We start from the raw sequence: 19342 nt of genomic DNA on the forward strand, positions 1-19342 counted from the left end.
ACACAAACCTTTTAGTGAATTTTATTAGTGCAAAACGACTAACGTTTCGATGCCCATGCGTCTTCTTCAGACTCAGAGTCAGTATGTTTCAGTGATAGTTACAGTGTTGACCAAATTAATAGAAATATCCATTCCTTGGATGCTTTCTGATCTACAATGGTCTGAAATGCATTGTAGTCTACAATAAAATAAAATAAACAAATAAACTAAGAAAACCCTAAATTGTCAATAATTTACTACTAACACTGTAGGGTAGGCTACCTTTGTCCTTCTGAGACAGTATTTGAAGGTCGAAAGGCATCTGCATATGGCCGTCTTCAGCAGAACTGTGCAGGGTCCAGGATGGATTAGATTGACCAGACAAGAGTTAGCCAGGACAGGAGTGCTTCATGCGCATGAATGACGGTGAATACAGATTACTGATGTGGCCTGCTCAGTCACCAGGCCTCAATCCAATTGAGCATCAGTGGGAAGACAAGGCATGGGGCTCTCAGAGGTGAGGTGAGGTGAGGGCCGCAACATAACCATACTTGCATCACTCTTGGGAGCATTACACATTTGGTGTTCCTCTCACACAGGCTTGACGAATCAAGACTGCTTGCAATGATCTATTATAGCGATTATCATATGCATTCCGTCAACATAACCGCAATTTGAAGTCCACATTGTTAAAATGCTGACAGGGAAACGTCGAGCGAATCTGCTTGATTTAATCAGCAGTGTATTTCCATGCTTGTTCAGAGGTTAATATTGATGTAGACTTTAGAACTTATACCGGTTTGTCTATTTAATAGGCTAACATTCATGCAATATATCTTGGCTGCTTATGATTATGCTACATTATTTATAGAGGCTGTTTACGGGCCTAAACGTTTCCTTAATAACTTCATAACAATTAACGTCCCCTTTAAGAGACTCAGTCGCTGACATTGACGAAATTTCCTGGTGTGAAGCTGGTATGTCTCTGTGAAAATCAACAACAGATAGAAACAGGTTACTCGCAGACTTGGGTGGACTTCTTCTAAGACTATTCAAGACAATATTGAAAAGGTAAACGATTAGAAATAAAAACGAACCGAGGTGCTTGAATGCGAGAGGCCGACTTACAACGCATTTCTCCGCGTGCTCTGAGCTGGCTGGCTGGCTGAAGGGGGCGAACCTCGCTTACTGTTAATGAAACTTTGTTTCGAATTTCGGCCTGGGTAAGAGCACATTTAAAAAAAAAACAATCTTATTAAATCTTTTGTGGAATGTTTTGTCATTTGTAGTTCTATTTGAGTGTTGACAGAAAACGCAAATATGCTCGTTGCATGGACAATGCAAACCAGTGTTCTGTTGTAAAGTAAAATGTGGCGCATAAATTAATACCTTTAAGGGGTGGGCTAGGCTATGTAGGATTAGCCTACGATGTCACTTTTACCTGTAGCCTTCCTGTACGTTCAGTCTACGATAACGTTACTTCCTTCATCTGGGTGTTTGTTACAGTGTGTCGTAAGGTTGATCCCAAGCCAACACCTACTGTTGCGCGCTTTGTTATCTCGCACCGTCCCATGCGATGTTGGCAGCTGCTTGAATATTTGCAAGATTAGGAGGCATTGCTGTTCAATAGCCTAGTACTTTTTAATATGACGAGGACAACAACGACAGTGTGGTGACTCCGGGTTAGTCAGACTCAGTAGTCTAACAAATTGACAGACACAATGGGGGTTCAACTGCCACGGAACATCATCGGAATGGCAGTCTATGGGCATTGGGCACAGATACGGTTTTAACAGGTAGGCAGTAATGAATATTTTTAAAAGATATTTTGAAGCCTTTGTAACATTCATTCTAAACAGTATTGTGTCTGGGCTCTTTTTTGTCATTTTTGTTTACGATCTGGATTTATATCCACCAGTGAGTTCATTCTATAAGCTTACTCCTATGGCGCCGTGTTCGGTTCAGCAGATCGGTGGCTTTCATTAATAAAACATGAGAATTCTATGCCACAGCCAGACGTAGCCTATATCTAGAAAGGCGAGGCAAGATAATGAATCAATGTAGCAGGTAAACGGAAGTGCCAGACACAGTGAGAAGGCAACAGGGCAACGACTTCATTCGCCAATTTGTAGACTGGTATCCTTCAGTTTGAATTCTGCTGCTACACCTCACAAGAGCGGGAGACCGTAGAGATTCAACTGAAGGACACCTGCAAAGCTTCGCTGGAGGGGGCAGGGTTCAATGAACCCATCTCACACACCGAGTTCATCGATCCATTCGCTATTTTGTAGGCTACTGCAGGATTAGGTTGTTGATTCATTTCATGAATGTTAAACGCCCCAGTGATGGAGTTCCTAACATGGCATGCTTATAGTATCTGCTGTCTATTATTAGCCTATGCTTCATCTGCACCCCACCCACCCACTCTGACGGTTTAAGACTTGCTCCATCTCTCTTGGCATTCCCATACTCAATTGCTCAACTGTGTAACTTGCATGACATGGGCTTGCAACTAAAAGCAGATTTTGGGTTTGAGTAGTCCTTTCTCTCCATGTCTCATTTGGTCTTTCTGGTGTTCTCATCCGGTCTTCCCTCAGTACTTCTGCGCTTCATTCCGTTTAAGATGGAGCTGCAGCATATCAGCCCTTTCTCATGCTGCAGAAGTATCTCTCTCGGACTAGTTATACCAGAGTAATTTATTCATTATATCAGCCCTTTCTCATGCTGGAGAAGTATCTCTCTCGGACTAGTTATACCAGAGAAATGTATTCATTTCTGCAATACAGTGCTCTTTCTGCTCTATTAGAAGCAGGCTGGGGCGGATGTGTGGGTTTGAAGTGTGTCTCTCTGGAGTCGGCTCTTTTCTACAAACACAATAAGCACGTCTCTGGTGGCATGCAGTCCATCTGCACCGTCCAACTGCTTTGTTTGTGGGCCTTTTCTGTGAGCCCGTCTGGCTCCAAGCCGGTTATGGTGCTGCAAGAAAAAAACAGTATGAACGGATAATGGGTTTCCCTTCCAGTGGAATAGTAGACTGACAAAGGATTAAGCAAGCAGCTTCAGTCTCAGCACCATCCCTTTTTAGTGATGGCACCCTATTAAAAAGCTGCAGTTTTTAGTGATGGCACCCTATTAAAAAGCTGCAGTTTTTAGTGATGGCACCTTATTAAAAAGCTGCCGTTGATGTGCCCTTCTCGATGAATATACCTTGTAAAGTAAACCGCAAGGAGACGCTTTGTGTAGGGAGTAGGGGAGTGGTGATTTGAAGAACTGAAGAGGTGAGTGTGCAGGACGAGCTGGATGAGAGGGTTTGTTTGGATGGTATTTGGTGGCCGGCCGTGCTGAAGCCAACCCATAAGGACTTGGTGGCACAGGGCTGAAGCTAACCCATAAGGACTTGGTGGAAAAGCAGAGGTCTGTGATGTAGCCTAATCCGTAACTGTCAGCTCAAAAATGGCTTCACAGAGTCACAAAGATTGAAATGGTCGTGTGAACTCCGCCCACGTTTCCTGTTCATCGTTTCCTTTGATGTTTTGTGTGCATTTTTGAGCACCTGCAGGCATAATTCAGTGTTTAGGTTGCAAAGCAATTCATGTTCAGTATAATGAAAATATGGAAAGTAACAATTTCTAAAGCACCTCCATACCATCATGATTTTACTTCTCTGAATGTCTCTGAAATATATGCACATTCACAGGCCACAAAGCAGCGTGGTTGTGAATCAATGTTCCGTAGATGATTTGGTTAAAGGCCTGTGGATGATGAACCTCATGAAAGGACTTTAATCAGACCAGTGGGAAGTCCCTCAGTCCGAAGCACTTGCTGCCGTGTATAAGCATGCCGTGGAGTAATTAGTGACTGCTCGCTGGAGGTGCTGCTTTCTGCCCATTGCTGCCCGGCCTGGTCCTCTCGTGGTGCCCCTCTGCCAGCATGTCCCTCTGTGCCCCCCTGCAAGGCCGGTCCTCTGTGGCCCACCCTCTCACTCTCTCTCTCGGGCTGGGGAGGTCATCGCTGTTGCCCACCCACCCTCTCACTCTCTCTCTCGGGCTGGGGAGGTCATCGCTGTTGCCCACCCACCCTCTCACTCTCTCTCTCGGGCTGGGGAGGTCATCGCTGTTGCTTTTCATCTGTTGTGTTTTCACTTTCTTCTTTCCTCCCCTCCCTCCCTCCCTCTTGCTGTTCCCGAGGGGGGCGGGGCTTGAGGCCTGCTGGGACCAGGACCCCCGGCCTGCCGTCTGACCTACATACAGAGCAGGGTGCCAGGCCAGTCCCCAGATCATTCGAGCCCCACGTCACAGAGTTTCTCACTCTGTTTCTTTCTTTCAGTTCCCCAATCTCTCTGTGACATTCTCGGTGCCCCCCCCCTCTCTCTATCTCTCTCTCTCTCTCTCTCTCTCTCTGTAGCTCTGTCTTTCTCCTCATTCTGTCTCTCTCTCTCTCTCTCTCTCTCTCTCTCTCTCTCTCTTTCTAAATCACTTGGTGCTGCATTTCTGTCTTTTTTTTTCTTTCTTTTTTTCTCTTTTGCTCTCTCCCTCTCCGCTTCTCCCTCTCCGCTTCTCCCTCTCTTGTTGTCTCACACACTCACTCTGTGCCAAGTTCACACGGCTCATTGTGCCCTCTAGGAAGGGCTGTACCACTTCAGAGAGTCTGAATGCAGTGGCTTTGAGACAGGGCCTACAGTGTGCTAGTCCTTGGTACTGGTAACTCCTAGAGGGAGGATTGTGTCTCTAGTGGAACAGAGCAGGACAGCTCAAAGGCTGTCTGGGGACTTGCTACACTCTAATGTCTGTCTTTACTTTTGTTTCATTTTTAGTTGTCTTTATTTGGATTGTAAACAATAGCCCATGGTAGGTTTAATCCTGGAAACTATGCTGTGAACAAGACTTTTCAACAAGAGCTTGCACACAATAACTTTCAATTCATGCCACATGCCACAAATGCTGAGTTTCGTATAAGAATCAATATAATAGTAGCAAGTAGCTATTGACATTGTTTACATTCATTTGTGGATTGCCTGCTATCTCATGGAACCAGCTGAGTAAATGTGACATTTCATCTCTTGTCTCCCCCACAGGATTGTTGTCCGCAATGTTAAGATAAAGACGAGAGGATCGGTGTTAAAGATGCTGAAGCGCCTGGACAAGATCCGGTTCAGAGGGCAGAAGCGTGATGAGTTCCTGGACCTGGCCGAGTCCCCCAACGCCTCAGACAGCGAGTGTAACGATGACATCCCCCCGCCAATGATGAGGCCTCGCCACTCCATCAAGGAGACGGAGGAGCCTCGAGACCCTGTGAGCCCCCCCCCCCACCCCCACCCCACCGAGAACTGCTTCCTGTCACTTCAGAACTGTGCCATGCTCTCGACAACTCATGCAGAGAGCAGGACTAACGCTCCCAAAAGATCTCCTAGCTCATTATCTATCACTATCCAGTGATTTCCATTACAGCCTTTTACTCCTCTGGGTCTGTGGAGGCTCTTGTAATGCTTTGAGGCGTCATGGACATGTAGATCAGTCATTTATTACAATCTTTAGGGTACACATGCCCTTCCAAGTTACTATTTGGAGTGTAAAACACCTTAATTGTTCACATTTTGTTTTCATGAATTTCTAAGTTATAGCGCTCCGTAATTAAAAAAGTGATTTTAGTGCATATGAGTGCGATGGTGGGGCATTGCCATTGCGCTGTGATTTTAGTGCATATGAGTGCGATGGAAGGCGGCGGGGCATTGCCCCTGCGCTGTGGTTGGCAGCAGGGCAGCGCTCCTTTTGTTTTGAAGTGCTCTTGACGGCTTCATTAAGTCTGATGGTGTACAGAAGCCACCAGAGGCGCCCGGTTTCCAAGAGCCTCCAGCCAAACATCCCTTTGATGCGTCCCGCTCCTGTTTGGCCCTCCTGCGGGTCTGCATCCAGATGAGACTGGTGGACAAGTGTGTGTTTGGGAGGGGGGGGGGTATTACGGTGGCATGACTGAGTTGAATTCTTCCTGTTGACCATAGAGATGTGTTGTTTCCATGATGATTTGATTGAATGTCCAAAGAAAAATTGAAGTGGTCTCGAGTCCAGCTTCTCCCATTCATTCCATCTCGTATGAGGTTAATGTTTAACAGTTAACAGTATCTTAGTCACACAGCAAGCCCAGCATGGAAAATAATGTCTTTGTTTATGCTACTCGTGAAACTATTTTCCCCATGCTAATGCTTTGCTATAAAATGCAGTAGTAGTAGTTGGCACTCATGCAAAGACCCACAAGAGAGGTGATGGGCCGTACTATCTCAGCTCCACGGTACCCTTTTTGAAGTTGAAATCCTTATACGGTAGTTCTAAGCACAGTTGAAATCCTTATACGGTACTTCTAAGCACAGTTGAAATCCTTATACGGTACTTCTAAGCACAGTTGAAATCCTTATACGGTACTTCTAAGCACAGTTGACTGCTTTTGATTAAGTTGTCTAATTGCTAAATAATTACTAGCAGAGTTAGCTATCTGTGTTTACTGGAGTCCATCTTGGCCTGAAATCTAAGCTTATGGCAGTGGAACGAGGCCATGCAGGTCAGATTAGACGGAGCCACTGACCCTCGTCCAAATGATGCTGATCTCAGTCCACTTTCAGGTGACTTCTGTCCCGTCTGCCCCGATGGCCTCTGGCTGGAGTCTGGACTGAGCCTAGTGAGACATGAAGTGATGACCGAGGCAGGTGCCCCCGCCCCTTGTGTCCTGGTCAGCAGAGTTCAGAGCCGCCACTGGAGGTCCGGCAGGCCTCAGGGTGTCGGGTGTCGGCCTCAGCGCTGTGCTCTTTCAGGCCCCTCCACGCAGGCTTGAGCAGGGGCCCGTACGCACTTCGGCCCGTACGCACTTCGGCCTCACGATTTAACAACATGGTTGTTGTAAGGGGAAAAAAGATAAGAATTGATGTGACGCCCATACTAAAAGTAAACATTATCTTTGTCATGAGTTGTGACCCTCTGAAACTGGAGCACTAATCATAGATGATCTACCTCAGCTATGTGAGACTAGAGGGGTCAAGCAGTGAAACTTGCTTTCTGTCACGGTTTTTAAGATTGAAACATTAAAACTGAAGCAACCTCACCGGCTCCCTGTACTAAGGTTGGGTGATTCAGTATTGTGTGCGAGTCCATTGCCAAGCAGTGTGATGATGGAGTTTAGTCTGATGTAAACTGGCCCACAGAAGGGGGAGTGGTAAAGAGCAAGTTGCAACACTGAAACTTTTGTTATTGTGTTAAAAGGTTGCTCATTGTCATTTGTTTTGTCAGTGAAAGCCATCTGTTGGCACCAACTTTGACTCCACTTTGTATTTAAGATGGGTTATGATTGGAAAGAATGGGGTGGGGGTATGAGCCAATGGGTGCACCACTGACACGGAAGGCTGCCTGCTCTGTCTTCTGTCTCCATGGAAACAGCTCGAGAGATGACATTGTTCCTTTTTTCTTAAAATAATCTCGTACTTCCATGAAGGTGATGTCACTGATGAAAACCGCCCCTCCCACCATCACACATGAGACATTGGAGGCGTCTGATATAAAAAAAAAATCAGTCTTTGGTGTTAAATAATGCATTCTCTCCGCTTTAGGAGCTGATCAGTAACTTATTCCCTCTGATATGTGTTTCACAAAGGACTGCTTCCTGCTAGACTATTATTGTTGAACATTAAGTAAGCTCTGCAGAATATTAAATGTCAAAGGATATGTGCTTTTGCACATTTATTATCAACACTTCCATTCCCAATGTGGCTTTTTTCTGCTGGTTTCCCTGGACTTCATACAGTGCTTCACTTGAATTAAAAACCTGATTTTTGTGATGATCTGTACCCAGGGTGCTGAAAGCAGTTTGGTGGTTGTAAAATATGCTGAAGTTATTTCTGGAGAATGTGTTTTTAGTTATTTTGTTGTAGTCTGTCCTTAGGGCAACCTCTCTCTCATTGTCACTGTCTCAGTCAGCTTACCTGCACTATATGTACATGTACAATACAGTAGTATGTTGACCTGCTATGTAGTCTAAAACCCTATTCACACCAACAACGATAACTATAAATAAATATTGTTCTTGTTAATATGAATGACGATGTTCACACATAAACTATAACGATAACGACATGAAGAACGATATCGTTGGGGATCACTTTCAGAGCGATTTTCAGAACGATAAAAAACTAATAGCCAATCAGAACCCATCGAATTTTAACCGTCACATTCATTAACACAAGGAGAGACCTTGTTTATCGTGGTTCAGTGTGAACGCTTTTATCGTTATGGTTATAGTTATCGTTATTGTTATCGTTCTTTGTGTGAATAGGCCTTAAGACTATTTGCCTTCTTTGTCAGTGGGTTGTGACCAGATGTCTAATGTGTCACGGAAGTAAAGCGTCTCCTGTCGTTTGTGTAGGCTGGACAGGGCTCTCTCAGCATGGCCATCCAGGACTTCCAGAGGACCGACTCCGAACGGCTCAACGAGGTCAAAGGTCACCTGGAGATTGCCTTACTGGAGAAGCATTTCCTGCGTGAGTACCTCAGACAGCCTCCATCCTTGTTCCTCTCTCCTGAGGTTGTGTGGCTGGCAGTGCGGGGTTACTGTGGCAGCTGGCGTCGGCCAGACAAATTGAACTGTGTGGCACAGCGGAGTCAGCGCTACAAGGGAATTCTGGGGCATTTTTATGAGACGCTTCAGTGAGTGGACGCAGTCGCCTCCGGCTCCTGTGACTGAATTGGACTCCAAGTTGATTTCTGCTCTGAGTGGATTAAGTCAGCACCAGCAGTATCTCCCTTTGACACACTCAAGGTTATCAGTGTCCAGTACGGTCCTCAAAAACACCTGTGCATTACACAGGCATGCACAAATGTCCAGTACTGTCCTCAAACACACCTTTACACAGGCATGCACAAATGTCCAGTACTGTCCTCAAACACACCTGTGCATTACACAGGCATGTACAAATGTCCAGTACTGTCCTCAAACACACCTGTGCATTACACAGGCATGTACAAATGTGGCCTCTTGTACTCTTTAGTGCAGCTCACTCTGAATGCCCTCGCATGCTGAATGCACACTCTACATTTACAAGATTAATTCAATATAATAGTTTTTGTTCTTAAACACTATTTCATTTATGGCTAAATGATGGTGGTTATAATATGTTTGCGCTTAGCAACACAACACAAGTATGTGGGGCACGTTTATCACTGGCTATTGAAATCTCCCCTGCATAGCAGAGCTGTACTTGGCATATGCAAGGATGACGTGTCCACTCCTCTTTGGTCATCTGAGTTAGCGGCTGAGATATTTGTCATTGGTGTGACATTTAATTTAGTGGGCCCTGATTGCTCTAACAGCATGGACTGTGTCCGAATGTTCCTGCAGAGGCAATGTGTTTTAATTAGGCAGGCAGTGGTTCCTCAACGATGGCATCGTGTCAGAATTACTTCAGTATTCCGAAATTTCCAGCCGAAGCTGTGTGATTTGAAGGGCTTTCATATGATGGTAGTATGACTAAAAGCTGTGTTGTATAGATTTGAAGGGCTTTCATATGATGGTAGTGTGACTAAAAGCTGTGTTGTATAGATTTGAAGGGCTTTATATATATATATATATATAATATGATCTATCATAATATGATCGTGTTGCACTTACTGAAAAACACCTTCATCTTCCTGTCAGAACGTTCATGTTCTACCCCCATCTGCCATTTTGTGGGGTAATTACTGTGCCGCTCCGCTCCCCTGACCTGTAGTGGGCTGAGTTTGGTGGCATTATGTGGTGAGCACGGCCAGCTTTAATTGCTCTTAGTTAGACCTTTTCAGACCACGGCCACTGAAGTCTCCCTTTGTTTGTGCAGACAAACGTACATAATCTCTTAGACTGGCACAGGCTAAGCTGACCAAAGCCAGCGATTAGCTCTGCGGCTGTCACTTACAGATGAACACACACATACACACTCTCAGATACACACACACACACACGGTATATAGACCCACAAACAAGCTTCATTGCCTGCTCTTTTGCAGAATTAGTTGCAGGTCACAACATATATGCACTTGGCAGAATCTACTGTAGCTGGGTCATTCTACGAAAACGTGCCATTTTATGTCCCTCAAACAAAAGTGTCTTGCAAAGCTGAATTAACAATATTTTTTTCATAATTATTTTATATTTTAGGAAATATAATAATGGTAAAAATAAATTATTTACTTTTTAAGAATACATCTTTTTTTTAAAGGATTTTAAGCACTTTACGTATTAGAAATATTGCAAAAGCTGTAAAAATGGCTTGTCCCTCGGTATGACTTGTCTAGTATCACTGGCTATTTAGGATTAAAAAAGTCAAATTATCATAAAAATAAATACATGTACAAAAAGCCTCAAGTGTTTGTTCATGGATCATTAAACAATTTTATTTGGAATGTTTTTAAAATTATGAAAAAATCAACATTTTACATTTGTCCCCATGTTGTCGTCAACCCTGTTACTTTTGGATAAAAACCCCTTTGGAGAAAATGAACTGTGCCAAAAGTTACATCATTTTCAGGAAGTGATATCCCCTGCCTTCCAGGAAGTTAATGGTGAAAAGACCAGAAAAGTGTTGCTCTCTTTTAATGACTTTTATTACGGTTTTGCTCCGTCTGACAGAAGGGGACAAGCTAGTTTTGTCAACCCTGTTACCACAAAATCATGCATTAAAAAATAATTTGATTGAAAATGTAAATGTAAATATTTAACAGCATTTTAACCTCTCTTGAATGCACACTAGTAATGGCTGCCGATTTCATCAACCCTCTTACTGTCAATCCTAAAATCTAATAATTCATGTGTTCAACTCCAGAATTATTTATGTAACACATAATTATTTGTATAATATTCATGAATAGTTACAAGAGCACTCATTATTTTATAATAATATATGTTTTTTTTTTGGTAACAGCTAGGGTTGACATAGCACACATACCTCCATTGACTATTTGTTAAAGTAAATAAATAAATAAATAAGATAGCCTGAGATGGCACCGCATGTTTTTCTGAGAGGTAAGAATCTACTTCATCCAAATAGGTGCTTCAAGATTTTAAAAACAGTACTTTGAAAATTAGATATTTTGAATGCAAAATGGCACGTTTTCGTGGAATGACCCAGCTACATATGCTGACATGTTAGGGCATTTCTGTCTCTTGAGAACACCGGTAAAAATGTTCACACGCAACCTATTAACCAGCCTTGTACATAATCTGTAATGGCAGTAGGGCTATAACGATATACGATTCGAAACCGAAATCGCGACATTCATATCCACAATACTGTGTCGCAGTGTGAAAAGGCAGAATCGCGACACACCCTTTCTAGTGTTTCACGCAGTGCTTTGCAGCTTACACGGCTGCAAAAGCAACCCACATCTCCCGCTTTACTTATCGGTAGCCTACATTGTCCAAAAACAAATAAATAAATAATAATTTCATACCTCTCCTTGCTTTCATTGTAGACTATGTGTGCAACTTTACCAAACTGTATAGAAGTAAACCCCCTCTCCTTGCCCAGCTCTCTCTCGCGCTCCCTCCCTCTCACTCTCCCTCCCTTTCCTGCTCAATGAACACACGCGACTTAAATAAAACGCATAGAAGACGACTAGCTAAATTACTATTAAATCCGCTTAGCATCATTAGCATGCTGCACATATTTGTTTAAAACTCTTGCATTGAAGTTCACTGATCATCTCAATACCAACGTTTCCCAAAAGGGCCTGTCCCAAGGAGAACAAACACAGATGGGGAAACTGAACAGTCCAATCAGTAGACTATGATAGGCTAACTAGGCTAGCCAACTATGCTACTTTGTTTACAATATTTCCAGGCTTCAACCAGACAGCTGAATTAAAGAGGTAGAGTTGTAATAAAAAATAGTAGGCCTAGGCTATTAGGGGTTTGCACTGCGTGTCATCAGATCTGGACGTTGCCATATTGGAGATACTCGCCTCATTAGAAAGCATTAGGCACTGAAGTAAATCCCTAACACAGAGCTGCCAACTCTCACGCATTGGCCGTGAGACACACGCATTTGATTAGTTTCACACGCTCACACGCCACCCCCCCGATTTCTATGAAGGTATATTGGGTGCAAAAGTGGCGAGCACATTTAACTGCAGATTTTGCATGTGCACACTAAAGTCGTGAATGTGTAACAGTAAAGTTGTCGTACATATAGGGGCTACGGGTTCACAAATCCTTTTTACAGGTACACAAATCCTATCCTGTCAGTCACAAATTTCAAGAGTCATGCACTCGACACTTTTGCTCCAAACGTTGCAGCGCAGTTGGTGCGAAACACATTTGCACATCCGTGTTTCATAATCTGAGAACATGCACAACATTCGTGCATTTGTAAACCCAAATGTGAACTAATGCATCCGAAGTTGTGCATCTGTGAAATAATTTCTCATTAATAAAATTCTACAGATCGCTTTGATTTTCTTGCACGATTACAAGTCAATTGATACAAGTGCTCGAATCTGCTTCTACGAGTGACGAGTGACTTTTGCTCCTGGCTAGGTGATATAATAGGAGCAAAAAGATTTGTATGTGTGCACGTCGAGCAGTCGATCGAGAAAACAAGGCGGCCGGATCTGGATCCTAGATCGCGCTCAGATTACCATTGCCTGCTCATAAAGTAAGTAACCTCAGCATGTTTCCTTATCAATGAAGGACACACGATTTATAGTTTTTCTTTGTGTTCGAAAATTGAACGATTGTGTCAGATTATGTGTCCTAACGATTTTGGACGGGCAGTGTTATATTTCTGTACTTCTAAACTAGTTATTTATCTAGCGATAGCTAGCTAGCTTGATCTGGCACTGGAGGATTTAGCAAGCAGGTAAGCTAAGCTAAACATAGCTGTCATGATAATGTAAACCAACAAACAAGATAACTTTCTTCATATTATTATCATGTTACTTACCTTATGAGCAGGCAATGGTAGTCTGAGCGCGATCCTGGATCCAGATCCGGCAGCCTTGTTTTCTCGATCGATTCGCTCGACGTGCACACATACAAATATTTTTGCTCCTATTATATCACCTAGCCAGGAGCAAAAGTCACTCGTCACTCGTAGAAGCAGATTCGAGCACTTGTATCAATTGACTTGTAGTCGTGCAAGAAAATCAAAGCGATCTGTAGAATTTTATTAATGAGAAATTATTTCACAGATGCACAACTTCGGATGCATTAGTTCACATTTGGGTTTACAAATGCACGAATGTTGTGCATGTTCTCAGATTATGAAACACGGATGTGCAAATGTGTTTCGCACCAACTGCGCTGCAACGTTTGGAGCAAAAGTGTCGAGTGCATGACTCTTGAAATTTGTGACTCACAGGATAGGATTTGTGTACCTGTAAAAAGGATTTGTGAACCCGTAGCCCCTATTTTGTGTTAACAAGATATAAAAAAATATGTACAACTACAACTTTACTGTTACACATTCACGACTTTAGTGTGCACATGCAAAATCTGCAGTTAAATGTGCTCGCCACTTTTGCACCCAATATACCTTCATAGATTTCTCACGCTGAAGTGTCAACCCGGTCGGTCAGATGCCTGAAAAATTAGTTTAGCTGTTTCTACCTGTTGAGCCACTGATGCTTTCAGAGACGGTGAGAGGGTTCAAGAGCACCCCTGTCTGTGGAATTTTCTAAATTTTCTCTCCTTTGCGATGCTACTTCAGAAGCCATCCCAGGCGCATTTCCCCGGCTTCAGGTATGCTTTGAGTATTATTGAGTATTTTTCACGCTGAAGTGTCAACCTGGTAGGTCAAATACCTGGCAGATGAGGTTCAACTAAACTAAACCTATACATATGATATCACACATCATGTGAACGTGCGGAATCTAAGCTTTCCAATGATATTAGCGCCAAGTTGCTGTGATAAATGGTTCGCGTGAAAATTAACATTGAACCGACGTGCAATTTAGGCTAATCATATTTGCATTTTGCACACAGTGCACACCCATTACTCTCGGTTAAATATCTCACTAACCCTTCACACAACACGTGGCAAACCCAATATCACAATAAACAGCAAACCATACCGAATACGAGGATATAAAGCATGCCTCTGTGCAATAAGTGGTTCCTGAGTAATTCGGTTTTGAAATTGCAACACATTTCTACATAGCCTCATTAGGGCGAAATTATAATGTATTCTAATGTAAACTATTTGTCAGTAGGCTACATACAATTTTGTAAATTGCTCAGCCATAGATTATCCCACTATCATGGTTCTTATATTGTCAAGTTCCAGCCAATCCCACTACAGATAAATGAATATATTTATATTGGCATGCTTCCTAGTGACATTAATGCAAATAATCAAATAATGAGACACACATATTGATTTAAAGCCTGACATAAGCCATATGCAAACATTCACATCATACTTTCCCAGATATGGGTACATGCTGAAAAAGGAAGAGCATGTAGGCTATAGGCTATGGCCATTACAATGACCAATATATTATCTTAAATGAACTAGCTGAATAACACAGGTGACCACTTCTGCATAATTTAATGGAGTGCTGAAATGTACACACATTTTTGAACATTTCTGAACTGTGAAATGTATCATATGTTTTGTGGTTGTGAACTTATTGCAATATCACCATAACTATTCCACCTGTGTGTGCATGGTTATAATTCTGAAGTGCAAAATAGCTTAGGCTACAGCACAAATATTTCCATAAAAATAAGCAAGTCTGACCTCTGAATTTATTTTGAAAGTGCACATTTCTTAAATTCTTACAAAACACCCACACACTTTTGAAAATTGTTAGTTTGGACCCCCACACTTTTGCCGTGCGAAATACCAGTGCTGTTTTTTAGCATCTGTTTAGTGCTTCATTGTCATTTTCATTGGATTCTCCCATTTGCGCGTAAATCGCTCGTAAGCATTCTCCCACACACACAGTGACAAGCGCCAAATCCCCCGCAGTGTTGAAGAGATCCGTCGTCATCGTCACTTTTGATAAGGAAAAAAGCCTTATAGATACGCCAAATAAATAATAACCTATAGGTTTACGCTAGGCTATGTAAAACTCCCCATTAACAGCATCACGTCACTAACCACAGCTAAGACTGCACAATCTCGTATTCACTCTGTTGGATATCTGAAGCCAGTTTGTCTACTTAGATACTGTAAATCCTCAAATTATGGCCGGGGTCTTAAGACAAAGTACAGGCCTTTAGGGCAGGATTGTATTCGAGACAGCCCTTTATTTCTTATGGAGGTTTTATTTAGATAGATAGATAGATAGATAGATAGATAGATACTTTATTGATCCCCAGGGGAAATTCAAATCCAAGTTTCTTGGAGCGGCATACTGGTAGGCCTTCAAAAGCATGACATTTTCGGTTTAGTTTGATATTTAATTTACTTTTGGACTGTTTGATTATATTGTTAAATGTTGGGACTGATGGGCACTGAAATCTGGGGAGGTATTTGATGATCACTATTACTTTCCATGTTGAAAGAGTGTCGGGATTTCAAACAAACCATCCGCTTTCATGCGTTCATTGAACGTCCGTGGTGCTGTAATGGAAACCTTACTGCGTAGCCAAGTAGCCTATATATTGAGTTATTTTTAAATTATGCATGATTTACTTCTTATTAATTTCGTAAGCTGGCTTTATTTTGTTATATAGAAGTATCTAAATAACCTGTTAAAATGTACCAGAATTCAGGAAATTGCATCTAGTCCAAAAAAAGAATTCTGGCGGACCCCCATACCCCCCCGCTGAAATGTCCCATCCACTTTCAGAATGCCTCCGACGCCCATGGTCCTACAGTAGTAGTAGATCCCTTTGATACCAATGTTAATTAAACTCTAGGACCCTGGTCCCAAGGATGGATTACTGCACGGGCCTACCGGGCCCCAGGCCCAAGGTGTCAGGGGGCCCTGAAGCCCAAGCCTTTGCATGGAATCATTGCCTCAATATCAACACATCAGGACGTAGGCTATGAATCTGATTGAATTTAGTATTGGCCATCCCCAAAATGCACCAGAATACAGGAAATCACATCAAACAAATTCAAAAAATTCTGGGGGAGGACCCCCAAACCCCCCTTCCACATATGCGACAATTAGTGGGGAGCCCTTAATACATCTGGGCCCAGGGGCCCGAAAGTTCACAATCCGTCGTCCATGCCTGGTCCCTACACCTGAGAACCACTGATGTACGTTTTTTTTACTGTACTGTAATAATGCTAATTGAGCCAAACAAAAATTTCCGCAGCAAAATTTTGGTTGGCCCCACCAAATCTCACTCCAAGGTTTTTTGAAAAGTTGGCAGCCCTGCTAACATCGTCAAGGAAAATGGTTAATTATTACCGTGTTTTAGGTTGTACCAATAGGTCAGACTGAGAAAAACATCTGGTGTAGGTATCGACTTCCAAAAGTTATTAAAAAACCAGGGAGAAAGGAGAATAATGCCAGAAGTTATCAGAAGAAGGGGGGCGCTTGTGGTCGAACTTGGTACTTCGTCTCCCTCACCCAACTCATATGGATCTGCGCTGCCAATAAACTGTAATTTCTCGAAACATCGCGCCTTTTCTTGTGGTCCAAGTCCTGCCCTATATGCCTTTGCATCTTAGACGCATTTTGATGTTGTTTAGACACGGCTACAATCACGCAAGATATCCAAAGTGCATAATACTCCATTGTACTTCATTCACCGAGTACCGCCAATATGGCCGCGCGTGCTGGGTTACCATGGTTACCGGCCAAAACGTGACGTCCGTGCAAACCCCTAATAGGCTAATCTGCATAAAGTGTGCTGTCATAAATATCAGTCATTGAGAAAAATATTTTTATATCAGGATATAAAATAATAGATATATTATATTGTAATCCTCTGGTGTTCTAAGGGAGGCTATTAAAATGTTATTTAATAAAATGTCTACCCCCCCCCCAAAAAAAAAAATCGAGATTCGTATCGAACCGTGGGTCAAAAATCGTGATACAAACTGAATCGTGAGCCCTAAATGGCAGGTTTTTCTTCCATGTCTGACCCCTGCCAAACACGTAAATGCAGCCTTTTCTCTGTTCAGCTGCAACATCACGAGACCCTGATGAGATCAGTAGCCGCCTATTTAGTCTATGCAGCCATCATGCTCCCGACCTTTAGGCATGGTAGTGGGTTCTATTTTTAAACGTGTGTGTGTGTGTGTGTGTGTGTGTGTGTGTGTGTGTCACCTCATTGGTGCTGGAGGGGCTTGACTGTTGTAAAGGGTAGCCGGGGACCTTGTTTCTGGGCTGTAAAGTGCAGACAGTCTGTGTACACTGCAAAAAGTGATATCTTACTAAGTTATAATCTTATATTAATATAAAAAATCTAGTTAGTATTGTTTTTAAGTATAAAGATACTTACTTTTGAGCTTTTTTATTTGGCTTAAAATAAGTCAAAATCTTAAATTAAGACATAAAAAACAAGCAAATTTATCTGTCTAGATTAAGTCAATTTGTCTTAAAATTTGTCTTAAATCTTAAATCTCATCTCAAATTAAGGTACTTCTTAATCCATTGGCAGATAAATTTGCTTGTTTTTTATGTCTTAATTTAAGAAGAGTTTGACTTATTTTAAGTCCAATAATCTTACAAGAAAGCTCAAAGTTAGTATCTTTATACTAAAAACAATACTAACTAGATTTTTTTTATCTTATTATAAGATTATAACACTTGGTAAGATATCACTTTTTGCAGTGATTAATAGTCTGTCTCAGACGCACCTATATGCCCCCCACACACACACACACAAAACAGATGCGCGGTGCATGACTGACTGCATAGCTGCTGTGTATTCAGCCCAACGCTGCAGGACTCTCATGGGCTGGGATGGCCTGAGGTTTGCCTTGCAGTCAGAGACACAACTGGTTCTGTGGCATCGTGTGTCCACACCTCACCTTTGCTAAACAGGAATCTTGCTCTCTGTAGCCCTCTGGGCTGACCTGTCCAACCCTAGCTGAGATGAAACAGACCTGCAATAACAAAACCAGAGGATCAATATACTGTAAGCATGATGATTTGTCTGGATTTTACAAGAAGAACATTTGTTATGTGTTCACAGGCACCTGGAATGGAGTGTTCTTGTATTTAGAGCTAGCTGCTATGTAATGAAATGTGTTTGGCAGGATCATTACTTCGTTTGCATAGTCTATCTCAGTAACATATTTGACTGTTGTACAGCAGTAGGCCAACATTCCTGTGGTCACCGCTTTGCCTGGGGCCCGGCAGCACACCCTCCCTACTGTTCTGTGGCCGTGAACCGTCACCGAGTCTCCACGCCCGCAGGGACACACGACGCAGCGTACAAGAGTGGCCAGTAGCTTACACAAAATGACTGCTGTAAAGGCACGCTGCAGCCCCCGACATCATATGGCTCCAGAGTGCTTTAAATGACGCAACCGAGCCCGAGGAGGGACTCACGAATCACAGGAAGGAGTGAAGGGGCTGGAGCTGAAGGCTGAAGGGTGTTTGTGTGTTTGTGTTGGCACTCATTCGTTGCCAATGATTAAACGTGGCCTCGAGATTAAGTGGCACAGTATTTGCTCTGGGCGTGTTCTCCCACCGGAGGATGTGTAGCCTTGCAGTGGCCGTTTAAATCGGAGATAAGACCCTCAGCCCTTAGATAAGAGGTTGGCGTGGGTTTCCAGGCCGGCTTGCCACTGGTCGGCCTGCCAAAGAAACGACATTAACATGAACAGCAGCAGTTTCTCAACAGCGCTCTGGTCTATCCGTTGGACATACGGCCATATCAATATTGTAACCTGTACAGAAGTATGGTTGGACATACGGCCATATCAACACTGCACTGTAACCTAAAGAAGTATGGTTGGAGAATGTTTGCTTGAATTCTTGAATTTACCCTTGGGGATCAATAAAGTATCTGTCTATCTATCTAGCTTTTGCCTCTGGCCTTTTTGGTTAAATACACAAACGATGCATACAGTGTGTAGTACATTGAAATTCATGAGTAAAAATTGTTGACCAGTTACTTGGCCAGTTGAATACTGGCCCAAACACTACCTTCACTGGTTCAGTTACTTGGCCAGTTGAATACAGGCCCAAACACCACCTTCACTGGTTCTTTTTGAGTTTTTTGGAAGAGAGGCCTCCATAGTCATGTGCGCATCATAAACAGGGCTACTGGTCATCCATGGGTGGTCACCATTGTCTGGTTCCACTGGGTTAGAGGCAGGCATGGGTGGGTGGCCATGCATACAGAAACCGGCCGCTGTTGCCTGACTAAAAGGGTCCTGTATAGTGTGTTAATTGCATAAACGAATGACCCACATAGTTATGTCCCCAGCTGGCACTGT

The 19342-nt window shown here is 42.9% G+C and overlaps 1 protein-coding gene across 6 annotated transcripts in view; it reads left to right on the forward strand.

Annotated features, from left to right (window-relative positions):
* The first annotated feature begins 939 nt into the window (after positions 1-939).
* LOC143109138 (GRAM domain-containing protein 4-like) overlaps positions 940-19342 on the forward strand; it is a 42544-nt gene continuing 24141 nt past the window's right edge. For 3 of the 6 annotated variants that reach the window (XM_076271776.1, XM_076271793.1, XM_076271809.1), the window contains exons 1-3: positions 1210-1775; positions 5054-5270; positions 8383-8497. In XM_076271776.1, coding sequence (XP_076127891.1) covers positions 1744-1775; positions 5054-5270; positions 8383-8497 — 364 coding nt within the window. In that variant the 5' untranslated portion in view covers positions 1210-1743. The other 3 variants (XM_076271784.1, XM_076271801.1, XM_076271817.1) reach the window with 2 other exon arrangements.

Source organism: Alosa pseudoharengus, unplaced genomic scaffold (genome assembly GCF_046254945.1).
Source record: "Alosa pseudoharengus isolate Yale_2024_CS ecotype anadromous, Long Island Sound unplaced genomic scaffold, YU_APseudo_1.1 YU_APseudo_1.1_scf_10, whole genome shotgun sequence".
Taxonomy (NCBI): Eukaryota; Metazoa; Chordata; class Actinopteri; order Clupeiformes; family Clupeidae; genus Alosa; species Alosa pseudoharengus.